General features: G+C 37.4%; 2 protein-coding genes across 11 annotated transcripts in view; one reads left to right on the top strand and one right to left on the bottom strand.

Moving 5' to 3' along the window:
* Positions 1–22,076, bottom strand: part of LOC135091505 (START domain-containing protein 10-like) — a 78,082-nt gene extending 56,006 nt beyond the window's left edge. The window contains exons 1-4 of one of the 3 annotated variants that reach the window (XM_063989210.1): positions 21,901–22,067; positions 19,501–19,595; positions 6,079–6,219; positions 604–751 (exon numbers count right to left, since the gene is read on the bottom strand). In XM_063989210.1, the coding sequence (XP_063845280.1) occupies positions 604–751; positions 6,079–6,219; positions 19,501–19,539 (328 nt within the window). In that variant the 5' untranslated portion in view covers positions 19,540–19,595; positions 21,901–22,067. Of the gene's footprint in view, positions 1–603; positions 752–6,078; positions 6,220–19,500; positions 19,596–21,900 lie in introns of all 3 variants that reach the window. The other 2 variants (XM_063989211.1, XM_063989212.1) reach the window with 2 other exon arrangements.
* A 940-nt stretch (positions 22,077–23,016) lies between these two features.
* Positions 23,017–26,070, top strand: part of LOC135091502 (protein bric-a-brac 1-like) — a 56,652-nt gene continuing 53,598 nt past the window's right edge. The window contains exon 1 of one of the 8 annotated variants that reach the window (XM_063989196.1): positions 23,017–23,150. The gene's annotated coding sequence lies outside the window, so the exon portion shown is untranslated. The other 7 variants (XM_063989197.1, XM_063989204.1, XM_063989198.1 and 4 more) reach the window with 7 other exon arrangements.

Below are 26,070 nucleotides of genomic sequence, written 5' to 3'. Positions count from 1 at the left end.
AATATATCTGTTTAGGTATGTGAACTGTACACAGAAATGCATATACAATATATAGCACATATGTATTTATTTTTGCTATCTGTGATGCCAATAGTAAGAATGCATGACTCATATGTGACAAGAAAGCTAAACTTCAGAAAATAAGACGTAAATGTCAGGATGGTAAGAATTTGGGACTCAGCACAAAACTCAAGAGCTACAAAATTCAGATACCATAAAACTTGCAAGGGTATTGTAGGAGGGACTGTAAGGCTGGTGTAGGAGCTGCCATATAAATAGTTTTGAATGGTGTATGTGTGTGTGTGTGTGTGTGTGTGTGTGTGTGTGTGTGTGTGTGTGTGTGTGTGTGTGTGTATTATGTACATGTAATGTTGTAGAAAGGAAGAGTTGTCTTTAGAGTGCAGACTTGTGTTGTGAGACACAAAGGGAAACAATCAAGGAGATCACAGCTGAGTCAAAGATAAGTTCACAGCACCCCAGGATCCAGTACTTCTGTGACCTCACTGTCAGTAATTACCAATTGTAGTAGTAAAAGTACAGTAACAACAACAATGACAGTAGTATTATTTATGGGAGGATAGCACCAACAGCAGCTGGACTCACTTGCATAGTAGGAAACATCATTGTTTGGGTTGAGGTAGCCAACATCTACTGAATGGATCATGTGCTTGTCCCAGATCTGGCGGTAGTGGGGGTCGTGCAGCACATCATACAACACATAGGCGTCGATGTCTTGATAAACTGTGCATACCTGGGAACATGTTAAGTGGTCTTAGCAAAAAAGGAATACTGTAAAAGGATTTTTCTTGAAAGCTGGATGTGTAATATGTTACACTGGGAAAATCAAATCTGAATGGTAAGATGAAATGAAGCATAGGCGTATTTTAATTAGGAACACATTTAAGTGATCACACAGGGTACAAATTGAGGAGAGTGGATTAAGTAACACTAACAGATTAGTACACAGCAGTATGGGTACAAGCTTTCCCATATTAACAAATCCATTATAATGTTCCCTCCATATTCATGTGCTCACCATTCATGAATTTACCACGTGCAGCTGCTCAAAGTTCTCAACCCAATTAACTATCTGCCCATCCATGTCCAATACAAGACTGCCATCTGACACTTGGATAGCACTCATCCAAGGTGTAGAATGGAGCAGAGTTTCTTCACAGATCAGGAAGCAGGTTGAAAGTCATTTGGATTTAAATTACCCTCAACCTCACCAGCAAGACTCCATAAATGTACATGTCCTTGTTCTCCTCATGAGAGTTCTATTCCTATGTTACAAAGCCTTAGTCTGCTCCCAACAAACCTGGCAACACAACACCTTTCAATATTCTTTTAGCAAAACCAACCCATGACCTTAGCTGCTCTCTTATGCACTCCCCAACAGCCTGAAGAGTTCCATATTTGAATATACCCAATACTCTACACTCTACAGGATCATCAAGGGTGCCAAGCACTACAAACTGGCTGGAGACAGTTACAGTACTGCATATTCACAAGCACATGATTCTAAGTAGACATATCTTGAGATTTTTCTGAACCTGACATGAAATATTAGTGATGCAGTGACTAATCTCTAATCAGTAGAAAAAAAATCAGCACTTCAGAAAACCTTGCAACTCTGGAACATCTTCTTACAAGTACTAGCAGGTACACCTGTGGTCAATCTCCTTAACAACCCCTCCAGCATTGTTTTACCAAGTGATGAAGCTCTTGTCTCTGATACCAAGAACTTGCAATTCTCTATTCTGCAAGAGAAGGAGGAGTAGACACCTGCCGAAACGATAATTACTCCCAGTGAGGTCTAAAGCACTGTTCAGGGGATGCTGTGAACTTATCATTAAACCCAGCTGTGACCTCACAGAACGTTTCCCTTTGCGTCTCACAACACAAGGGGGCAGTCACAGCCTGCCCTCTAAAGACAACTCTCTTCCTTCACACAAAACTACAAGCATCTAATAACACACACACCCTTCACTCAAAAATTTCAAAATTATCATGGCGACTCCTACATCAGCCTCGGAGTCCCCATCTGGGGAGGGGACCATAAATGTCCCCAGGTCAGACTGCCTTTCTGCCAATGACCCTAAGTGTCTTGACACCCCCCTCAACTTTTTCTTCATTAACTTCTGCAACATTCGCGGTCTAAGATCTAATTTTCAATCTGTAGAACACCACGTCTCCTTTTCTAAACCTCATCTTTTCCTCACTGAAACTCAGGTGTCTGAGGCAACTGACAGTAGCCCCCTTTTCTGTTCCCTCCTACTTTCTCTATCCTCATTTTCGATCCAAAGCTGGATGTTGCGTTTATGTGCGCAATGACTTAACCTGCTTTCGTGCCCACACTTGAATCTTCCAAGTTTTCCACCATCAGGCTATGACTACAGAGTCACTCTCAAACTAAATTTATCTGTGCTGTATACCTCTCACCTAACTCCTCTGACTATAAGAAATTCTTTGACTACTGAACTTCCAAAGTGGAGCACATTCTGACCCTCTTCCCTTTTGCAAAGATCTCCATTCTTGGAGACTTCAATGTTCACCACCAGCTTCGGCTTTCCTCTCCCTTCACTGCCCATCCTGGTGAACTAGCCTTCAACTTTGCTATCCTCCACGACCTAGACCGTCTTGGAGATACGCCCAACATTCTTGACCTCTTTCTGACCTCTGATCCTTCTGCTTATGCTGTCACCCTTTCTTCTTCGTTGGGCTCCTCCGATCACAATCTCATATCTGTATCTTGTCCTATCGCTCCAATCCCTCCTCAGGATCCCCCTAAGCAAAGGTGCCTCTGGCATTTTGCCTCTGCTAGTTGGGGAGGACCTGAGGAGGTATTTTGCTGATTTTCCTTGGAATGACTACTACTTCCATGTCAGAGACCTGTCTTTGTGTGCTGAGCACATAACAGAGGTCATAGTGTCTGGCATGGACACATACATTCCTCACTCTTTTTCTCGACCTAAACTTTCTAAACCTTGGTTTAACACAGCTTATTCTCGTGCTATACATGATAGAGAAGTGGCCCACAAAAGATACTTAAGCCTTCACTCACCAGAATCTCATGCACTTTATATTTCTGCCCGGAACTATGCCGTCTGTTTTCCAACTAGCCAAAAACTCCTTCATTAACAGAAAGTGTCAAAACCTTTCAAGATCTAACTCCCCTCGTGACTTCTGGCATCTAGCCAAAAATATCTTCAATAACTTTGCTTCTTCTTCTTTCCCTCCTTTATTTCAACCAGATGGCACCACTGCTATCACATCTATTTCTAAAGCTGAACTCTTCGCTCAAACCTTTGCTGAAAACTCTACCTTGGACAATTCTGGGCTTGTTCCTCCCTCTCCTCCATCCTCTGACTACTTCATGCTACCTATTAAAATTTTTTGCAATGATGTTTTCCATGCCCTTGCTGGCCTAAACCCTCGGAAGGATTATGGACCTGATGGGATTCCTCCTACTGTTCTCCGAAACTGTGCCTCTGTACTTGCACCTTGCCTAGTCAAACTCTTTCAGCTCTATCTGTCAACATCTACCTTTCCTTGTTGCTGGAAGTTTGCCTACATTCAGCCTACTCCTAAAAAGGGTGACCGTTCTAATCCCTAAAACTACCGTCCTATTGCTATAATATCGTGCCTATCTAAAGTTTTTTAATCTATCCTCAACAGGAAGATTCTTAAACATCTATCACTTCACAACCTTCTATCTGATCACCAGTATGGGTTCCATCAAGGCTGCTCTACTGGTGATCTTCTGGCTTTCCTTACTGAGTCTTGGTCATCCTCTTTTAGAGATTTTGGTGAAACTTTTGCTGTTGCCTTGGACATATCAAAAGCTTTTGATAGAGTCTGGCACAAAGCTTTGATATCCAAACTACCCTCCTACGGCTTCTATCCTTCTCTCTGTAACTTCATCTCAAGTTTCCTTTCTGACCGTTCTATTGCTGCTGTGGTAGACAGTCACTGTTCTTCTCCTAAATCTATTAAAAGTGGTGTTCCTCAGGATTCTGTCCTGTCACCCACTCTCTTATTATTCATTAATGATCTTCTAAACCAAACTTCTTGTCCTATCCACTCCTACACTGATGATACCACCCTGCACTTTTCCACGTCTTTTCATAAACCTCCAACCCTTCAGGAGGTAAATATTTCACGCAGGGAAGCCACAGAACGCTTGACTTCTGATCTTTCTAAAATTTCTGATTGGGGCAGAGCAAACTTGGTATTGTTCAATGCCTCAAAAACTCAATTCCTCCATCTAACAATTCAACACAACATTCCAGACAACTATCCCCTCTTCTTCAATGACACTCAACTGTCCCCCTCTTCTACACTGAACATCCTCGGTCTGTCCTTTACTTATAATCTGAACTGGAAACTTCACATCTCATCTCTAGCTAAAACAGCTTCTATGAAGTTAGGCATTCTGTGACGTCTCTGCCAGTTTTCTCATCCCCCCAGCTGCTAACTCTGTACAAGGGCCTTATCCATCCATGTATGGAGTATGCTTCACATGTCTGGGGGTTCCACTCATACTGCTCTTCTAGACAGGGTGGAATCAAAAGCTTTTCATCTCATCAACTCCTCTCCTCTAACTGACTGTCTTCAGCCTCTCTCTCACCGCCACAATGTTGCATCTCTAGCTGTCTTCTACTACTATTTCCATGCTAACTGCTCTTCTGATCTTGCTAACTGCATGCCTCCGCTCCTTCCGCGGCCTCACTGAACAAGACTTTCTTCTTTCTCTCACCCCTATTCTGTCCACCTCTCTAATGCAACAGTTAACCAGTACTCTCAATCATTCATCGCTTTCTCTAGTAAACTCTGGAACTCCCTGCCTGCTTCTGTATTTCCACCTTCCTATGACTTGAATTCCTTCAAGAGGGAGGTTTCAAGACACTTATCCATCAATTTTTGACTACTGCTTTGATCCTTTTATGGGACTGGCATTTCAGTGGGCATTTTTTTATTGGATTTTTGTTGCCATGGCCAGTGTCCCTCCTACATAAAAAAAAAAAAAAAGATTTAATAGAGAACTTTTGGGTGTTCCTAGTATACCAGAACCATGAGAACCAACATATACTTCATAGCACCAGTAGATACATTAAGATGTGTGGCAAATACACTAAAGCCAATGAGCATATCGTAAGGGAAGTACCAGTCCAATAGCAAGTCATGTTTGACACAGAACATCTCCTTTTCAATTTCACATATCTTGATAAAACACATGAAGCCCATGATAAGCTTTAGCTTCAGTTGCATAATACTTTTTTATTTTTTTCCTAGTCTAGGATGGTGCCTCCTAATGAAGGGCTTTTAGTTGTGCCATTTGGGAACCACTTCCTGAAGAGGATGCCCTTCCTAGTCTCAGACCATGGTCAGAATTCTAACCCATGAACCTGAGGGCCTCTCAGCCCCCAAAGTTTGCACAGTATCACTGCATCACAGCATAATACACTCACCATCCACAATAACCTAAACAACAGATGGTTGCCATCTCTAGGAGATGCTTATAGTAGGTGTACCTTCTACAACTGACCATATCACTGCCAGGCCTCCTCATCTCAGAGAATTCCACTATATCCACTCTCATGCAACTGAGGTCGCCTGATTGATAAGGCAGTCAGTGACCCTCTGAGAGGCTTAGGATGTTCTAGGTCCTCACATGCAGAACCCTTTTGAGATTTATCCCAGGAATGGTCTGACTGGCAGATGCCACCTCAGCATTCCTCTGACTGTCCTCAGAACAAAAAGTATGGTTGGTGATCCCTCCCACCTTATTCAGAGTGCAGGGGTTCTATTGGCTTTTCCCAGCACATCACACAGTTTGCCAGAAGAATTGAAGGGGTCTGAGTGCTTTGGATCCCCCCAACAAAAACCATTACACTACCATACAGTAAGTAATAAAACTTATTCAACTAAGACTAAAGTAAGTGATTAAAAACTGCAGGAATGAGTAGAACTATTAAGTTAATGAGCAATGCTGTTAACTGATGAGTAGCTTAGATTAATGGATGCTTAGACTATATCATGGTGGACAAGTGGGGGTGGCAAAGCTGGTTGTAGTACCTTGATCATGTGGAAAGTGGAGTTCTTAGTGGGGCGAGTGTAAACCCTGGTGGGTGGGCTCTCATAAGCCAGGCTCCATCCATCAGGACAGTCACAAAGCTTCTTCAGCCGCTCAAAATCTCGATCATCTGCTACCCTTACCTGGCAGAATATGTGTATGACTGAGAACTCTGAGTGACTGCTAAAGTTGCCATGCAGCTGAATATGAAGTATGCAAAATCATAAAGTAATCAGATTTACTGGTGACAAACATTAATGAAAAATCTGAAGTGATGTATTTTTTCTTGTTAGCAACCATTAAACTGTTAAGTAATACATGTATAGTTCTTGTTTTCCAGGGCAGATTCTATATCCATATGTCACTCCTCTGTAACTAAATTTTTTACAGTTTAAACATTTCATTAAGTTTTTTCCTACCTATTAGGCCTTTGCTTATAAAATTGAGATCTATAAAAACTAAGGAAAGCATCAGTAACTCTCCTCAGTGGATGATGCAAATGGCAAGTAAAACTTTAGAACACTAAACTTCTAACTGTAATGCATATATTTTCAGTGCCAGATTATTTATTGAGTAAGCAAGCTCAATGAAAGTAACAATATAAAAAGAAAAGAGGCTGCAATGGAATAATGAGGTGTTCAGAGCAAAATGTATGCTTCATGCAGGTGCCACAACATTCTTCCACAACCAAACATGATATAAACATATTCACATACACAGGATGCTATGTAACAAGACCTATGAAATTCTCAAGCATGCTGTGATACATGACTTCTTTTCTATTCACTATTCATATTACTTAGATAATTTTTTATCTTTAATATCAAGTAGTGCACACACACACACACACACACACACACACACACACACACACACACACACACACACACACACACACAAGATATCAGAGTGGAGTCATAAATGGGAAATGTAACAGAATTTGGAAAGAGTGCAAGGCGAGTAAAGGGAAATTATGTGTTGAATGGTGAAAGGTTGAGTGGACCAGAAGAAGAAAAGGATCTAGGTGTTAGTGACTCGAAATTTGACCCCAAAGAAACACATTGACAAAATTACAGGAGAAATCTATAACTTGTTGAGAAAAATAAGGCTGGCTTTTGCAAATACAGATGAAGAGATGATCAAGAAGATGATTATATCACTGATTAGACCTAAACTGGAATATGAAGCAGTAGTGTGGTTACCCTGCAAGAAAAAGTTATAAGGAAGTTGGAGATAGTTCAGAGAACAGCAATGAAGATGGTTCCAAATATCAGGAAACTGACATATGAAGAGGGATTGGAAAGGTTACATCTACCAACTTTGGAAAAAAGGAAAGAAAGGGGAGACCTGACTGTGATATATAAAGCATATGAGGGAGTGAAGAAGGTGGAGCAGAATGACTTGATGGTTTGGGATACACATGCTACTAGAGGACATGGAAAGAGGCTGAAGAAGAGTGCTTGTAGAAAAGATGTTAAAAAGTATAGTTTCCTATATAGAAGTATTGATGTATGGAACAGTCTGGATGAGGAGACAGTAAATGCAGAAAGTATACATGGATTCAAGGCTAGGTTGGATATTAAAAGATATGGAGATGGGACAGCATGAGCATAGCTTTTCCCATAAAGCACAACTAGGTAAATAGGTAAATACATACACACACACACACACACACACACAATGATGTATAAAATAGTTAACCAAACTGGGAAGATAGACAAGCAGAATCTGGTGTTGCTGGAAGATGAAGCTAGATGGATGAGAGGGCACTCAAAGAAGATCAGGAAGAGTCAGTGTTTGAGGGACATCAAGAAGTACAGTTTCCCACATAGAAATGTGGATATCTGGAATGGTTTAAACGAGGAGGTTGTTACAGCACCAAACATGCATAAGTTTAAGGAAATGCTGAATAAATATAGATATGGAGACAGGGCACTATGAGCCCTGCTTGAACCCTGTATTATACAACTAGGTAAATACAAACACACACATACACATGTTGATGGAATTTAAATTGACAAATGAAAATGTAATCACTGATGAAAATTATAAAGTGAAAAGACTTAAATGTAAAGCTGAATTTGAAAAATTAAGAAAATACTTTGTTGCCATGGACTGGAAAGACTTTGAAGATGCAGATGTTCAGGGAAAATGGGATGAATTTATAAGGATATATAATTCTGCTGTGGAGAAATTTGTACCTAGGGGAGGAATAAGATGCAGAAAGGGTAAAGAATGGTTCAATACAAAATGCAGAAGCTAAAAATTGTAAGCTAAATGCTTGGAATAGATGAAGGAAGAGGAAAACTGAGAGCAGATAGGAGGAATATAATGATGCTAGAAATAAGTATGTTTAGATAATAAGAACAGAGAGAAGAAACTATGAGAGATATAATAGATAAGTGTATAAATGAACCCAAACTATTCTTTAGACATATTAATGGGAAAATGAAGAAGAAGGTGTATCAAGATTGAAAGTTGAAGGAAAAATCTATGAGGATGTACAGGACATGGTGGAGGTTATGAACAATAGTTTCAGATAAGTATTTACTGTGGAAAGGGAGTTTGATGCTGGAAGGCATATGTTGGTGAGGAATATACTAAGTACACTTCCAGTCCAGATTTTTGTTGCCCTTGCCCAGTGTCCTTCCTACATAAAAAAAAAAAAAAAAAAAAATTCAGTTATGAGGAAATACTTAAGATGATAGAAGAACTTGATGTAAATAAAGCAACTGGTCCAGATGGAGTATCAAACTGGATATTGAAGGAATGTACAGAACAACTGGCTGATAAAATTCAGTCTAGTGGTGACATCACCATCACAGGGAAGAGTACCAAAAGATTGGAAGAGAGCAAATATTACACCAATGTTCTAAGGAGGAAATAAGGAAAATCCACTAAATTATAGACAAGTGTCCTTGACTAGTGTTGTAGGAAAACTATGCGAAAGAACAATAAAGGAAAGATAGATGGAACACTTGGAAAGAGATAAAGTTTTGGTAAATTGTCAATTTGGCTTTAGGAGGGGAAGATCATGCTCCATGAATTTATTGTCCTTTTATTCAAGGATAAATAATATTGTGCAGGACAGAGACAGATGATGAATGATGTCTACTTAGACCTGAAGAAAGCATTTGACAAAGTACCACACCTAAGATTGCTATGGAAGATAAAAAATTATGGAAAAATTGGAAGAAGACTGCTGGAGTAGATGGAGGATTGTCTGGATGATAGAGAGATGAGAACAGTAATACAAAACCAGAATTCATGTTGGCTGAAAGTAACTAATGGTGTCCCACAGTGGTCAGTGTTGGGACCGATAATGTTTGTAATATACGTGAACAACATAAATGAAGAAATAGATATTTATATGAACTTATTTGCAGATGATGATAAGCTGGTGAGAAGGATAAAACAAATGGAACAAACTCAGTGAAGACGTTGTCAATGCCATAACTGTCCATGCTTTTAAGACCAAACTGGATAGATACAGAAATGGGATACTATGAGATTACTCTCCTCCGATAAACCACAACTAGGTAAACACACACACACACACACACACACACAAATTTGATGTGAAAAAATGTCATGTAATTTAAATGGGGAAAAAAAGTGAAAAGAGATCAAAATGGACATATAAAATGGGAAATGAAGAAATAATAAAAGTACAAGAGAAAGATCTGGAAGTGACACTACAGGATAGTCACCAGTCAGAGAAGCATGTAGAAAAGATATTCAGAGATACATATAGAATGGTGAGAAATATTGGAACAGCATTCCACTACATGGATATAGATATGATGAAAAAGATAATTACCACTATGATTAGACCAAAGCTGGAATATGCTGAATTAGTGTGGTCTCCCTACAAGAAGAAACACGTGAAAAAAATAGGAAGAATACGAACTTGAACTTGAAATGAACTTGAAGAATTAACATATGAAGACAGGTTAAAGAAAATTAATCTGCCAACATTGGAACAAAGAAGAGAAAGGGGAGATTTAATACTTATATATAAAATATGGAATGCAGGGGAAGAAATTGATACTGCTTAGAGAAGAGGGAAATACCAGATTCACACAAGGACACAGCAAAAAAATAAGAAAAGGAAGATGCTTAAGTAACATAAAGAAATATAGTTTTCCAGAGAAATACAGAAGTTTGGAACAAGCTAAGTGAGGATGTAGTATAAGCAACAAGTGTGCACAACTTTAAGGAAAAACTGGAGAAGTGTAAATATGAAGCATAGCTCAGGCCATGTAAATTACAAGGTAAATACACACACACACACACACACACACACACACACACACACACACACACACACACACCACCACCACCACCACAGCAAGCAGGCATGTTTATGCAAGTAAAGTTGATAAGCAGATGACACTCTAGGAACACCAAAAGCTGGAGGTCATTACCTTCATTGTACACAAAATATCAAATAGGAGTTATACTATCCTAACTTCCTGATCTCTAACAGCAGAGAGGAACATAATAACTAAACAATAACAGAACTGGAACCAATATGGAATATGGCTAAAGGCAGGTTTATACAAGGCTGTTTTTCCACCTGGCTGGTTCCAGCCACCCAGAGCAGCCAGCAGGTTTCAGCCAAGAGCATTCACATGGTTGAGAGCAGCTGCAGGCCCACTGGCCAGCTGCATAAAAAAATAAGCAATCAAGATGGAGTCCTCTTCCAGTGAAGTGGTTGCTATAGTTGCAATTTTGCAGTACTTGAGAAAAAAAAAAAAAAAAAGCAAAAGAAGAAATGATTGTGGACCCATTCCTGGTCTATACAGGGTGTAACACGAGTTTCTGCAAATACTGAAAGAGGTAAAAGAATGTGTAATTCTAAGTAGAAATTGTTCTATAAACATATGCATTTTTAAGGCTTTGTTTACCTGTCAGAGGAGCTAAAAATGTATGGGTGTACTGTGCGTGTAGCTATGAGGTGATGGACAGACAGTTGCATTGTCGCAGCCTTGGAGGTGCCACTTGCTCAAATTACGAATGGTTTTATTTTATTTTTTTGCAGGTTGTGGAATATTACAGTATCTTATAATAAGACAAATGGTGTTAAAAAGCATGTAATTTACTAATAAGCATTACATGACAACATTATTGCAGTGATTAAAAGTACTCCTGTAAAATGCTACATGGCATCATCACGCAGCTGTTTTCATGGTCGCTTGGACTCGCTCCCCCCTCCTCCCTTGCTTTGACGATGCCACGTAGCATTTTACATGAGTACTTTAAATCACCACAAAAATGTTGTCGTTTAATGCTTATTGGTAAATTACATGCTTCTTAATACTGTCTGTCTTGTTACAAGATACTGTAATATTCCACAGCCTGCAAAAAATAAGATAAAATCATTCATAATTTGAGCAAGTGGCACCTCTGAGGCTGTGACAATGAAACCATCTGTCCGTCACCTCATAGCTGTACGCATAGTGCATCCATACATTTTCAACTCCTCTGATAGGTAAACAAAGCCTTAAAATGCATATGTGTATAGAACAATTTCTACTTAGAATTACACATTCTTTCACCTCTTTCAGTATTTTCAGAAACTCGCGTTAACCCTGTATAGCCTTGCAGGCTGTGGTGCTCATGATGCCTTCTGGTACACACATACTGGAATGCTGGCTTCCTCAATGACAATGTAAACAAACCAATTCCATGTCTATTTTCCAAATTTTTCATAAATAAATTTAAATATTTTATTCATTCATTGTATATAATGGTACAGTCAATGGTTATTACTAAAATGCTTTCCAACAATATTCCTCATATTTTCAATTTTATATTGATGGTTGTTCTCATCTAACCCTTGAAAAATGCCGGGAAGGCAGCTGATCAGACCGACAGAGTGGTTTCCCAGATGGTCCAGCAATTCAGCAAATCCCAGACGCATTTTGCTCCTGGCTGCATAATCTCAGTTCCAAGCAGCTGTGAACTGCCCTGTGTAAAGCCCCCTTAAAGGTGGAGGTACACCAAGCAGGTCAATGGATTTATTGGCAGTGAACTAACATAACAACTCATGTGGAAATAGTTTGTAATTACATGAGAAAAATCAATGAACTTGTGAACAATATGTCCTATGTGGAAAAAAATATGAAGTGCTAAAGAAAAAACACAGAGCTAAAAGGAGATTGTAGAAAATTATGCAAGAACAATGCATGGCTAGTAGAAGTGAGCATAAAAAAATTTTTAAAAAATGCCAAATCCTAATAATGACTTCCATCCCAGGAGATTACAATGATATCACCTTCAGTGTTGAGGAAAAGAAAATTCCTAATAATGCAACAAGGAAGTGAGAAAAGAGAGGAATGAATAGTGACCAAGGTGGTGGAGAAAGTTCAGGATGAAGGAAAAATTTAGCACATAAAATGGAGTAAGTTCACAGAATAAGGAAATATAAAAGAGAATGAAGAAACATACTGGTATGTTCTTAGAAGCTGGACTGAACAGACTAAACTGAATTAAATAAAAACACAAGCAAAATGAAATAAAAAAAATCAATATATATATATATATATATATATATATATATATATATATATATATATATATATATATATATATATATATATATATATATATATATATATATATATATATATATATATATATATATATATATATATATATATATATATATATATATATATATATATATATATATATATATATATATATATATATATAAAGAGATAAAATCAGGGGAAGGGAAGGTTTTGGGCATGAAACCAAGAAAGTGGTACATATATCTGGAGGAAACCGGAGAAAGGCACTAAAGAAAGAAGCCAAATATTGGAAAATAACATACAAATGTGACAATAAAATAACATTAACTGAGTTATATGATTATTCAAGACAGAAGAAGCCTGGCACTGTGGAATTGGTTGAGATTATATTGTGTGGCACAGTGGAGACAATAAGTATTGGGAACTTACTATGATATATGGAAGATAAACACAACAAAGAAGAAAGGATGGGAGAGTGATAATCCTGGTGAAAATATACAGGGTGTAACGCGTGTTTCTGCAAATACTGAAAGAGGTGAAAGAACATGTAATTCTAAGTAGAAAGTGTTCTACACACATATGCATTTTAAGGCTTTGTTTACCTGTCAGAGGAGTTGAAAATGTACTAGTGTACTGTGCGCGTAGCTGAGGTGATGGACAGACAGTTGCATAGTTGCAGCCTCGGAGGTGCCACTTGCTCAAATTACGAATGCTTTTATCTTATTTTTTGCAGGTTGTGGAATATTACATTATCTTGTAACAAGACAGACAGTATTAAAAAGCACGTAATTTACCAATAAGCATTACAGAACAACATTATTGCAGTGATTAAAAGTACTCCTGTAAAATGCTATGTGGCATCATGAAAGCAAGGGAGGAGGGGGGAGCAAGTCTGAGCAACCTTGAAAACAGCTGAGAGATGATGCCACATAGCATTTTACAAGAGTACTTTTAATCACCACAATAATGTCGTGTGATGTTTATCGGTAAATTACATGCTTTTTAACACCATTTGCCTTGTTATGAGATACTGTAATATTCCACAGCCTGCAAAAAATAAGATAAAACCATTCATAATTTGAGCAAGTGGCACCTCCAAGGCTGCGACAATGCAATCGTCTGTCCGTCACCTCATAGCTACACGCATAGTACATCCATACATTTTCAACTCCTCTGACAGGTAAACAAAACCTTAAAATGCATATGTGTAGAACAATTTCTACTTAGAATTACACATTCTTTCACCTCTTTCAGTATTTGCAGAAACTCGCGTTACACCCTGTATAATGGTATATAGAGTTAAGTATGGAAGAGATCTGCCAGAAACTCTGTAAGAATCAAGGGAAAGACAGGTAAAAAAAGAAATTACATAGATATATGCCATCAAAGACCAATGCCTGGAATAAAAAAGATCAAGAGAAAATTTTACTAGATACATAGGAGTGCTTGGAGACATTGTTAAAAGAAAGCAGTAACATAGTGGTGATCAGAGACTTTAACTGTAGATAAGTGACTTGGAAGGGGTGATGCAGTGAAAGAAGTAAAGTGCCTTGCAGAGGATGTTGATGACACTGCTAGTGGATACCTTGCAATCACAATGGATAGAGGAAAGCACAAAATTGAGATGACAGAAACCATCTCAACTTGATCAACCACTAAATCAAGAGCCACAACTTACAAGAACACAACATAGCTAGCCTTAATTACAGCAGAATAGACTTTGTAAAGCCCAGAAAACATTTTCACAAAAAGAAATGGACAATGTTTTAAAATGTTACCAGAATCCAGGAGCAATGTGAGGAATTTCTTAAACTCCATATGGAAGGAAAAGGCAAATTTGTACCAAAGGTAGTAAAGCGACAGGCAACAAAAGACTGATTCAATAACAGATGTGTATCAGCAAGAAAAAGAAAAGCCTACAAAAGGTTTTGTCAAGAGTTTATAAAACCTAATAACATCAGAAAAGATAAGTTCACAGAAATACAAGTACAGTAAACAATCAAGAAGTAAGAAATATTTTGGAAAAAATTAATATGAGGAAAGTACCAGGTTGAGATAGAATATAGGGCTGGATATTAAAAGAATGCAAAGAACAGCTTACAGAGAAAATAGTACATAGTATTATTGCAACTACCCTGGGTGATGGTAAGGTTCCTCAAGATGGGAAAGGAACAGATATTATCTGGATATAAAAGGGAGGTGATAAAGAAGACTTACTAAATTACAGACTGTTATCACTGACAAGTGTGAATGCTAAGATCTGTGAATGAATTATGAACAACAGGATAAAGTGGTTATTTGGAAGAGACCAACAGTTTCAAAGAATATAAGTTTTGTTTTAGAAAAGATCACGTATCATAAACCTGTTATCTTTTTAATCAAGAAAAAACATATTATTGAAGAAAGAGAGGGTTGGATGGACTGCATATAATTGGACTAACAAAAAGCTTTGGATGAGGTACCTCACAGGAAACTGATTTGGAAAACTTAAAATATTGGAGGAGTGAAGAATGGTTTCTTATTCTTAATGTAGATGAACATTCATTTAAAGAGTAGAGAAATAAAGATGGTTAATGAAGATAAAAAATCAGATGGTGCACAGTACTGAGGATAGTTGCACTGGGATCTGCTCTGACACAAATCATGTTTGCAACACACACAAATGATATGATGGAAGAGATAACTACAGTAGTTATATGAGCTATATATTAGAAAATCTAGAGAGAATACAGAAATGGAATTGTAGATGGCAAATGGAGTATAACCTTAGAAAGTACAAAAAGGTGGACTTTGGTAAAAGCACTAGATGTGTGTATGATTACAAGATGCGAAATTTAATTATCAGGAAAAGTATCTTGAAGTGGTATTTTTAAAGCTTATCACCAAAGGAACATATAAAAAATAACAAAGGAAACTCAAACTGTTAAGGAACATAAGAGTGGCATTTATTTATTTGGATGAATAGATGATGAGGAAGATAATTTTTACAATCTATACAAACTTGAATAGGCAACAACAGTGAAATTGGGAAGAGTACAAAGAATAGCAACTAAGAAGATTGTTCCTAATTTCAGAGATCTACCTTATGAAAAAAGATGGTCTAGGTTTCCACTCCCAACCTTACAAATGAGAAGGAAAACAAGAGACTTATTGCTGTGATGAAGTGAGTGGAACAGCTAGATAGAGAAGTCCAGTGTGTGCAGAATGAAATGGATATGAAGGAATAAAGAAGGGAGCTAAAGAGAAGCACAACTTTCCCCACAGTACTTAGAATAATCTGGATGAGAGTAATCCATGCAAGAAGTATCCAAAATCCTAAGGAAAAGTTGGATACTAGTGGATATAGAGACAGGACAGTATGAGCACAACTTCCTTCCTATTTGCCACAGCTAAGTAAATACAAGTACACACAAACACACATACACTGAGCTTGGAGCACTTTCTGTAAGGAAATGGCTCACTGTGTTATGTGACCTGCAGACAACTGTCAGTAAATTAATATACACACTGACCTCAGGTCCCTCCTCCCTAAAATCACCTGAGATCACAGTTACATGAATCATTTCAATACTTACTCTCAGCAAAGAAAAGAGTACAAAAGAAAGTCTGCCACACTAAGAACTCGATCACTATACCTCTCAGCTTAAAGCCAAGAGTGGTCAACTCAGTATAACCTAGCCACTACAACTAATTTTACTGGTTACAACTTACTTTTGTTGCGATGTTTTGGCAATACATACTGTGATACATATTCACAAGTTTGCATCATCTTGATCTGTGATGCTGCATAAAATATACTGAAAATCTTTTCTTTAACTTTTTCCTTGAGTGTGCTCATATCATATTATTTAGCTAAACAAAACTCAGCTCTACACAATGAAAAATTTCACCAAAATAGAATTTCAATGATCTTCCTACCACTGGTGAATTCAGAGCAATCTGATTTTACTTGCTGAATGTCATCTAATCCCTGGAGATATCAATCATGTTATGAACCATTCTTTGGTGGATTCACTATGGCTGAGCTCAACCACTTACTGATGATACACAAAAGTAAATCTAAAAGTTTTTTTTTTTTGTCACTGTGAAACTCTTTAGATCTTGGTTATTTTTCTTAGATTTTCTGTTTGAATATATAATCACATCTCATGCTAAAAATATTCCACCCAGTGCTCTGGAAATCAATCTAGCTGGTTGGCTGGTGAATAATTAAAGCAGAACCTGACCTTCTGTCACTTCGCACATCAAACTTTAATATCAAGACTACTTTTTTTCTTTTTTTGTTTCTACATACATCTTATGTATTATATTTTGTGAATGGTTCATAGGAAAAGAAGTGCTTGTAAATACAAACATTTACTGTGTATCTTATGTTTTCCATTAATTTGATAAGCAAGAATTTTTTTCTTTTTACACTTTATATTATCCATTGAAGTGATAGCAATAACAATTTTATCAGTATTTTATAGTGCAATGAACTTTCAATAATTACCTTGATTTCCAGGAACAATTTCATTAAGTATGATAACTTTTGGGGAAAATACTACATACCTCACTCTGGCACTTGTGCTTCCCTAATATGCACCATTATCTACAAAAACATGTCAAAGACTATAATTTTTATGTCTCTCATGCATATACATAAGCTAATGGGAATCTTGACATGGGTGAACTGTTTAAAACACTCATATCTTCAGTTTTTTAATTCAGTGCTTCAAAATGCAAGACCAAATCAATGTAACGCTATGCTCATCTGACAAATCTAGTAAAAGTGTGTATGTACTTACAAGTTCCTTTTGCATTCATCTAAGCCATGTTTTTATTATCCTTACCTGGCTCACCTAACCTTCCAATAAAAGTCACGAATCATCATTATCTACACATAGAGAGGAGAAAACATTTGTGCCTTTCAGCACAGATATAACTGTTTATTTACCAAAATTTTGAAATCAATTATGGCCACTGTTGCTTTAAATTCTACATATGTATATGAATTAGCAATTGCTTTTCAAACAAAATGCCCAAATGTGATGAAATAGCTATAAATTAGCTTCGCACATGACAGAAATCCTCTATTGTGTAGCAGCAAGACAATCAAGGTCAGCCAAAATCCACTTATGCTTTGATCTGATCAATAATAAGTTAAGAGTTGTCTTATCATGAGTTTCCTAACAGAACTTCAATTTCCAGTCATTTCTTCAACTGATCCTTTACATGAACTTGTGTGTTTCAAAACCCAGGACATTACACTGGTGGCTCCAGTAACAATCCCCATGAAGAATAAAGAGCATCAAGAAAGAAAAGAATATTTCTGAATCAATATGCAACCATCTTAAGATGCCTGGCTGTACATTACCTAAAAGATGAAAATACCAAGGCCAAAAAGGAGAGAAAGAATAGAATCTCAAGAAGGGAAGACTCAAGAAAATATAATTCCCAGAAATTTATTGGAAAGGGAGAGGAAAGCCATGCAGTGGCAGGACAGTCAAATCCTGGTGATCAACTTGATTCTATCAGTAAAGTAATGGAGTCATATTAATGAGAATGTCATATCAGAGGTTAAGTCCCTGGCTGCTCCTATTCATGGCTACCTTTTAGATAAATTTTTCATTGCTTCAAAATCAAGGTTCTACATAAGATTGTGGAGCTATTTCAACAGGTGCAAGACATCAAGGTCATGCAAAGAGCCTGGATAAAAAGTAATATAGTACTAAATGGAAGATTCTTACAGGATAGGTACACTTGAACTTGAGAATCTTGATTCATGAGGAATTAAGTCATATTGCTTTCCTAGTGACTACCTGATGATATTCAAGAGTTCAAAATTATGTCCTCTTGAAATGTATACAATTACACTACTTCAGTATAAAAGTGCAAGAGCTACAGGCTATACAGCAGAGATAAACATATAACAATAGCTGAAAGATATACAGTGGAACCTTGGTTACCAAACACCTCCCTTTTCGAACAAATCAGTTTTCGAACAAAATTTTGGCCTCATTATTGCTTCGGTTGTGGTACCATAATTCAGTTCTAGAACAAAGTTTCTTGATTTCAAATATCAAAAGGCATAGCAAAGCTGCCATTTATTACTAATTTATAGTTTCTATAAATATTTACTTAGTTTTTACATATTTGGAGGAGAAACACTGTGTAAGACAGTAATTCAATCTTTCAAATAAGATAAATGTGATCCCACTGAAAAGCCTCTATGTAAAACAAACAGTTTTCGGTGTTCAGGAGTTATCCAGAGCCAACTGTGGCTCTCTTGATAATCCCTAATGCCATCACTACTACACAACTGCATTTTTCCAATAGCTTTTCCCAGCAGCAAGATGTCTAAGTGTTATGATCAGCTTCATTTTGGTTTTAAGTGGGGTTGCTTCTCTCTGACCCTCTGTAAGGCTTCCCTCACTAGATCAGTGACAAAGAGAATACCTGCACTGTCTAAACAGTATCTTCTGATGAGTTCTGTGTCACTAAGTTCATTCAATACATCCTTTCTGGATAAATAATTTGTGAGCTGGAGATGTTGTGAAGCAGCTATCATGGCTGTGGGGAGTGTCTGTCATAGGCTGCTAAGACGACAGACTAGTGTCTGGGAACAAATTAATCCATTTTACATTGATTCCTATGTGGAAAATGCTTTCAGTTTTTTAACATTTCGGATTTCAAATGGTATTCAGGAATGAATTAAGTTCTAGAACTGAGGTTCCACTGTATGTTTAAATGACAAATTTCTAGCATATTCTTCAGATGCATGAAGAAAAGTGTGACACAGAAGGATGCCCACTTATCATGCACAGACACCCAGCCACACACTGTCACCACACACTATTCTGAATAGTAGAATGGTGATGGTAGGGTGGAGGCAACCTAACTAACCTCCAGTCTACGCTCTTCCTCCTGGCGTTCACTCTTCATGATGACCAAGCAACACCCTACCTCAGGGCTCTAGATTTTCCATACAATGGCACCAGCTGCAAATAATATCCAGGCTCAGCAGGGCCACAAAGTACCCTCACTGGACTGCCACAAGGAAAATTTTGTCATCTATATTTCTAACCTGTTAAAGCTCTTACAAATACAGCATAAAGAACATTGCAGGTGCAAGTACGAGTAATAGATTAAAGTACGTGAAGAAAGAGTCATACCAATTTTCTCGTAACACTTATGAGTAGTAATGAGTATATTTTAGGAAATAGGAGATTATGCGAGTAAATTATCAGTATTGCAAGAAACAATGAATTTTTCCTGACATGGCAATGATAATCATATACTCCCTAGATATCAGGCACTATTCAACATCCTCTCCTATATAATGTAATGAGTTTGCATACGCATTATTATAACAAACATATTAAAATGTTCAATGAATGTAAAATCACACATGACATGACCTACTGAACATTTAAGTAATTTTGTGAAATACATATACCTTAATACCTTGTTTAATTATTTTTTTTACATGTATTGCTTTCTTATAGTTTCCCTTTCCGGGAGATGGTTGAAGCAGAAATGCCTTTGTGACTTCTGTTTATACATAACTCTTATGCTTCCAAACCATAGCACATCTCCCACATCTGTTCCCATATATGTATACTGTGCCATATTCTACCACACTAAAGAGTCTTGTATTCCTAAACCTTTCTTCAATTCCAAATACCTTCCGGTTCTCACCCATTCCCTGGCTATGTTCACAATATCTAATGATACCAATCCTTACCACTTTGTATTTTCATAATTAACTCCTACACTACAAGTTGCATGTTTGGTCTTTTTTTTTTATGTAAAAGGGACACTGGCCTAAGACAACAATAAAAAAAAATACAAAAATGACCCACTGAGATGCCAGTCCCTAAAGAAAGGTGAAAAGGATAATCCAAAAGTGGAGGATAAATGTCTTGAAACCTCCCTATTGTTATCACTATGTTAAATAACTGGTTATTACTCTTCTACTATACCTTCCTATTGGTATCACTATATTAAATAACTGGTTACTAATCTTTCACTCTTCTTAAACTATTATAAAGTAATTTCTTATATTTCACATCCCCAAATAATTAAATCATGTTATTAATGCAATTATAGCAAATTTTTGGACTGGCAACCCAGTGGGCTTTTTTTTATTATAATTTTGTTTCCCTTGGCTGGTGCCCTACATAAAATTAAATAAATAAATAAATTGAAGAAAAAATTACAAGTAATGGTAACAGTAACATATGCTTGGATAAATACATAAAAAAGAAGCAAAGCTTAAGAGGTAAGCTTTGAAAATCACATAAAGTTTCCTTCAATAAGTCCTGCTTAAACAGGGCACATGGATCAGAGGAGATGTGACAAGGTCAGAGTACTACACTAGTGGATGGTGCTACATAAAGTCTTAGCTACTACATTGTGAAGTTATTCCTCGCTTAACTTCATTACTCGCTGTTCACATTTCAATGCAGCAAATCAGTAATCTTATCCATACCATACACAGACTATTATCAGTATGACTTACAGTGATCAATCATATATTCTAGAGTATAATCTAATTATTCCATTACTACAAACCTCATCTTAACAATTAAACACATGCTTATTACATCTTATAAAAGTACTGTCTCCTAACTATAATTGAGATCTTGTTTAGACTACCAGCTGCTACATACACCCACACCACAATCAACAAAGCTATTTTATTTATTTTTTTTATTTTTTTTTTTTTATCAACGCAGCCAGTCATCTCATATTATTCATTGGTAACAAAAAAAACAAAAAAAAGCCACAATGCACAACGATCTCTCGCTCTGTCAGGAGATAAAACGTGTCTGTTGGTCTGAAAAAATAACACTAACATACCTGTCAGTATGACGAAAGAGCTGAGAGAAGGCACTCCTCAGGGCCAACATGTACAGTTCAATGTGATAGGTAAATTAATTAAATGATAACATTCTAGGTCAATCAGCGAATGTGCGGAGAGAGAGAGAGAGAGAGAGAGAGAGAGAGAGAGAGAGAGAGAGAGAGAGAGAGAGAAACGGCAGTTGTTTCAGTCATAAAATTCCCATGAGTATTGAAGCAAGTCTGACAGATGGACACTGGAGGGGCTTCTTGTGGTCCAGATAAGCACTCGTCTCCCTCGTTCTAGCGCCACAAACAGCAAACCATGCTGACTGATTGCGTCTGGGTCATAATTAGCTTCACTGTTAATGATTTATCGCAAAGAAAGTGACACGTCCGCAGTGCCGCAATGCCAAGGACAAGTGTGCCAGGGCCAGGGGAGCCTTGGACTGAGCTGCTCACCTCTCCTATATTCATGATGAGCTCAGGGCGATCCTGAGGGAAGGAAGACAAGATGAGGAAACTAGCGCAGATTCAGCTGACGTCCAACTTCTCTCCCACCCACCTGTCAGCCGCCCGCCCTCCTGCTGACTGAATGACCTGCTCCTGTCTTGATACTTCTCGCGGAGTATAAGGTCAATGGATACCTCTCCCAGCAAAATTGGAACTTCTTTAGAATGATACTGGATGCTATGAAGATGACACAAAATCAAAGTGAGTAGACATAGACGAAAAAAAAGTGAAAAACCCCGACAAACTACTCACATAAATAAATATCAATAAAGAAGACTACGTCTTAAAAATCCGAGGAAGAGGCTAACTGACATTTGGTAATGTTTGTTGTCTACTCAATTATTTATTTATTTTTTTTAAGTCTAGCGTTATTTGATATTCCTTTCATAGATTGAGTAAACTACCAGTATTTCTTCTTCTTACTTGTTTTTGTTTTTGTTTTTAGAATTTATTCATCAATTTGTACTGCAGGTAAGGCCACATCTCTCGGAACATCCCACGCAGTAAAGAATTAAACACTGTCACTGTATCTTCTTTTACGTCATCTATAATATTTCCAAGCAGACGATGGCAGTCTGTACAAAGTTATTCAACTATTCCTGTCTTTTTTTATATACATGATAAGCATCTTCACCCATCACTATTTTGACAATAAATCTTAATATACTGATTGGTTTCCATTATAAAATGGAGATAATTATTACTATCATACTCCATTTTACACAGTTTGTGTATCATAATATTTGAATATTTTCTACTTGTATTTTAATATTTTTAAACTTTTTTTTTTACGAATTATGTATGACTTTTTTTCTTCCAATATATTAGGGCTTATTTTGGGTGTGTACGCCATGAGTGGTTCAGCTGTCTGTGAGAGTCCCGCCATCTGTTGGCCGCATCCTCAACTTGTCAATGTTGACTTCCTCTCATTACTATCTCATGTCTATATAAAGAAATTTCTCACAAATGTGTGCTTTGAATAATCCTTAAAGTCTTGTTTTGGATATCAAATAATAGTGAAACTTGTATTATAATCTAGAATCTATCAAAATCGCTCATATTTATGAAATAGGGTAAAGGAAGATGAAGTAGCTAAGCCTGAGTAACACATCCGAACACCTCTCTCAAGTTTTTTGTAAACACATCTTCGCAGGAGACTGGACAGTGAATCATACAATTTGGGGAACTTTTATACCGTGGTGAGGCTCATGGCAGTCATGAAGCAAGCCTAGGGGGAGGCAGGGAGTGGGCGGGGGCCAGGCGTGGGCGGAGAGGGCGTGGGTGGAGGTGGAAAGGGCGTGTCTGACAGGGCGGGGAGGAGGGTCACGTCAGGCTCTGTAAACAAAGTGTGGCCAGCCAGCCCAAGCCTCCTGCCCCCTGACCCGTCGTTCCTCGCCGTCCATCCCGCCGGTGAGGGCGTGTGGGTGTGGCCCAGGGTACATCCGCTGCCCCATACCCGCCTGACCTCATATCACAGACTGACACACGCACGAGACCATCACCAACAGCCCCACATCACCACCTCCACAGCTGCCATCTCTGCCCCCTTTACCAGTGGTGCTACAGTGACCATCACCCACACCACCATCACCATCTTTACTACACTTGTAATCATCCCCATCTCCAACATACTGTCATTGTCATCACTATAACCACATGCTCGTAGACTCCATTCAGGTCAGTTGTCATAAGCCCATTCTTCATAAACATTACTTCTTCACAGAAAAAAAGAAAAAAAATTCTCTTATATTATCACTGAGGAGTGTAACCTCTTTGGTAACTTGAGTGGCTGAAACTATCTTGAGATATTGACAGTGCATATAAGTAAGCAAATTTAGAATAATTTGAGAAAGATGCCAGAAGAGATGCATCATTCAGAGTTTCTCTCTCTCCTGATTTTTGTTCTTCATCTATGTCCATAAAATCTGGTATAATACAAATAAACACATATGGGCTAGAAAACAGTTTAATGAAAAACCAACATGCATTCATTGTTATGTAAATGTAAAGGCCATTTACAGATCCAACCATCCATTCCACTGATGCTTTGAAGTTATGCATGTTCAGATTTTTCAATAATCTCATTCCCATTAACTTCATCTTTGTTTTCCACATTAGAATGAATACCCACTTGTACTCAGATGTACATCTGATACTTTTCTTGGATTGTTTTTTAGAAGCTTTATTTTCTAATGTCAAAGAAATACTAATTTTAGAATTTAATTAGGTTCTTTTGAAAACAAATATCTGAGACAATTTCCTCTTTATTTTTTCATGCACAAGTAATCACAACAGCTTCATCTTTTGAAGATCATGATGATATAACAGCAAGCAAGGTGACATTTATAATCTCATGCATCTCTTCATATTCATTATTATATAACTTATTGGTCCTTTAAGGTTATTCTCATTTGCTACAACAGATCAGGTGTATGTGCTTCTTTTACATGAGTGAAGATATGTGGGTTTGTTTGACAAGCTGATACAAAGTAATGATACTTGTTGAGGAGATCTTAGATAGAGTCCCTGGTGGTGTGATGGATAGTACACTTAGCTCACAAACAAGAGATCATGTTTTCAAGTCTTTGAGTGAGTGGAAGCAGAATAGGTTTGTCCTCGTTCACACTCTAGCCCTTGTTCACCTAGCCGTGAATAGGTAATATGAGATCTAAAACTAGGAATTGACATTACAAGAGCAGAAAGCTAGGAATCTAACGGTCGTTTGGATTTGTGTGTATGTGTTTCATGAGTGGAAATGTGTGGAAATATTCATGTGCTTCTTCCAAAAGACCACTGGTGGTTTATACCATAAGTTATAGGAAGTTTGAATTATGATGTAGATGGTTTGGAGATGTTATGAGATGTGGCATGCATGTATATTAGCTTATTTATTACAAAAAAATTGTGAGGTATGTATTCATTAATGGTATAAATACCTAGTTAATTTTACTATCCTTAGGGTGCATCCACATGGTCAAACATTGTCCATTGAACACCCACTGTTACCAGTTAACAATGGAAAGTGGAGAGGAGTGCTGATTATGTGAGCAGCAAGCACCAAGGGGTGTAACAGACATTACCTGTGTTTATAGTTTCAGAACCTCAGGCACTGTCTGGTGGGACAGAGGCGTGGAAGTACAACATTGCCAGACACACAATGAACAAAGTTACTTATTTACTGGGTGAACTAATGCTGTTAGTTGATTAGGTCTCACCTGCCCTGTCAACTTTTTTTTTTTTTTTTTTTGTGCACCATGGTTATGATGTACTGCACTAGATGCTGGCAAGGATCACTATCTCCCAAGCCCACACAAATGACTTAAATAAATGTGTGTTGCCATTGGACATCAGCTCTGAACATTGTCTCCCGGTCTTTGCCTGGTGAACAAAGTAGAAACTAAATCTAGTAACACAGTTTGTTGCCATATCAGCTTCCCTCCTTTCATTGCTTATGACATCATCCTGCTTCACCTTATGATATGGTAACTGTTTGTCCAACAGACCGTGTTCAACCATGTGGAAGCACCTTTTAGCTCTTTGTGTGGCTTAGCAATTAATAAACTGGTGTGTCAGGCAGCATTGAAATGCAATGGTTATTTGCCTTATATATATATATATATATATATATATATATATATATATATATATATATATATATATATATATATATATATATATATATATATATATATATATATATACATACATACATACATACATACATACATACAAAGATGTATATACAGTCTGTGCAAAAAGTTACCATGCCTGTCAGATCACAAAATAACTATCAGATTCTAACCCCACCTAATACTTAGTATTTTATTGTTTCCCTGTTTTTTCAGCACCTCTCTGAGACATTTTGGTACACTATCAGTGACATTTTGGTACACTATCAGCTAAATCTTGAAGTGTCTCGGGCTTGAATTCTGCCCAACATTTGCAAAGCTCTTTTTCCAGCTTGGAGAGTGTGGAGGTGTCACATTCACATAATATGGCCTTCATTAAAGACCACAAATTCTCTATTTGGAAATATCTGCCAGGCCAATCTTTTATGGTGTTGACTTCACAATTATCTAGCCATTCCTTAACAATTTTAGCAGTATAAGCTGATGCCCA

Source organism: Scylla paramamosain, chromosome 37 (assembly GCF_035594125.1).
Source record: "Scylla paramamosain isolate STU-SP2022 chromosome 37, ASM3559412v1, whole genome shotgun sequence".
Taxonomy (NCBI): domain Eukaryota; kingdom Metazoa; phylum Arthropoda; class Malacostraca; order Decapoda; family Portunidae; genus Scylla; species Scylla paramamosain.
Note: the sequence above shows the minus strand (reverse complement) of the source record. Positions and strands in the feature narration are given on the sequence as shown.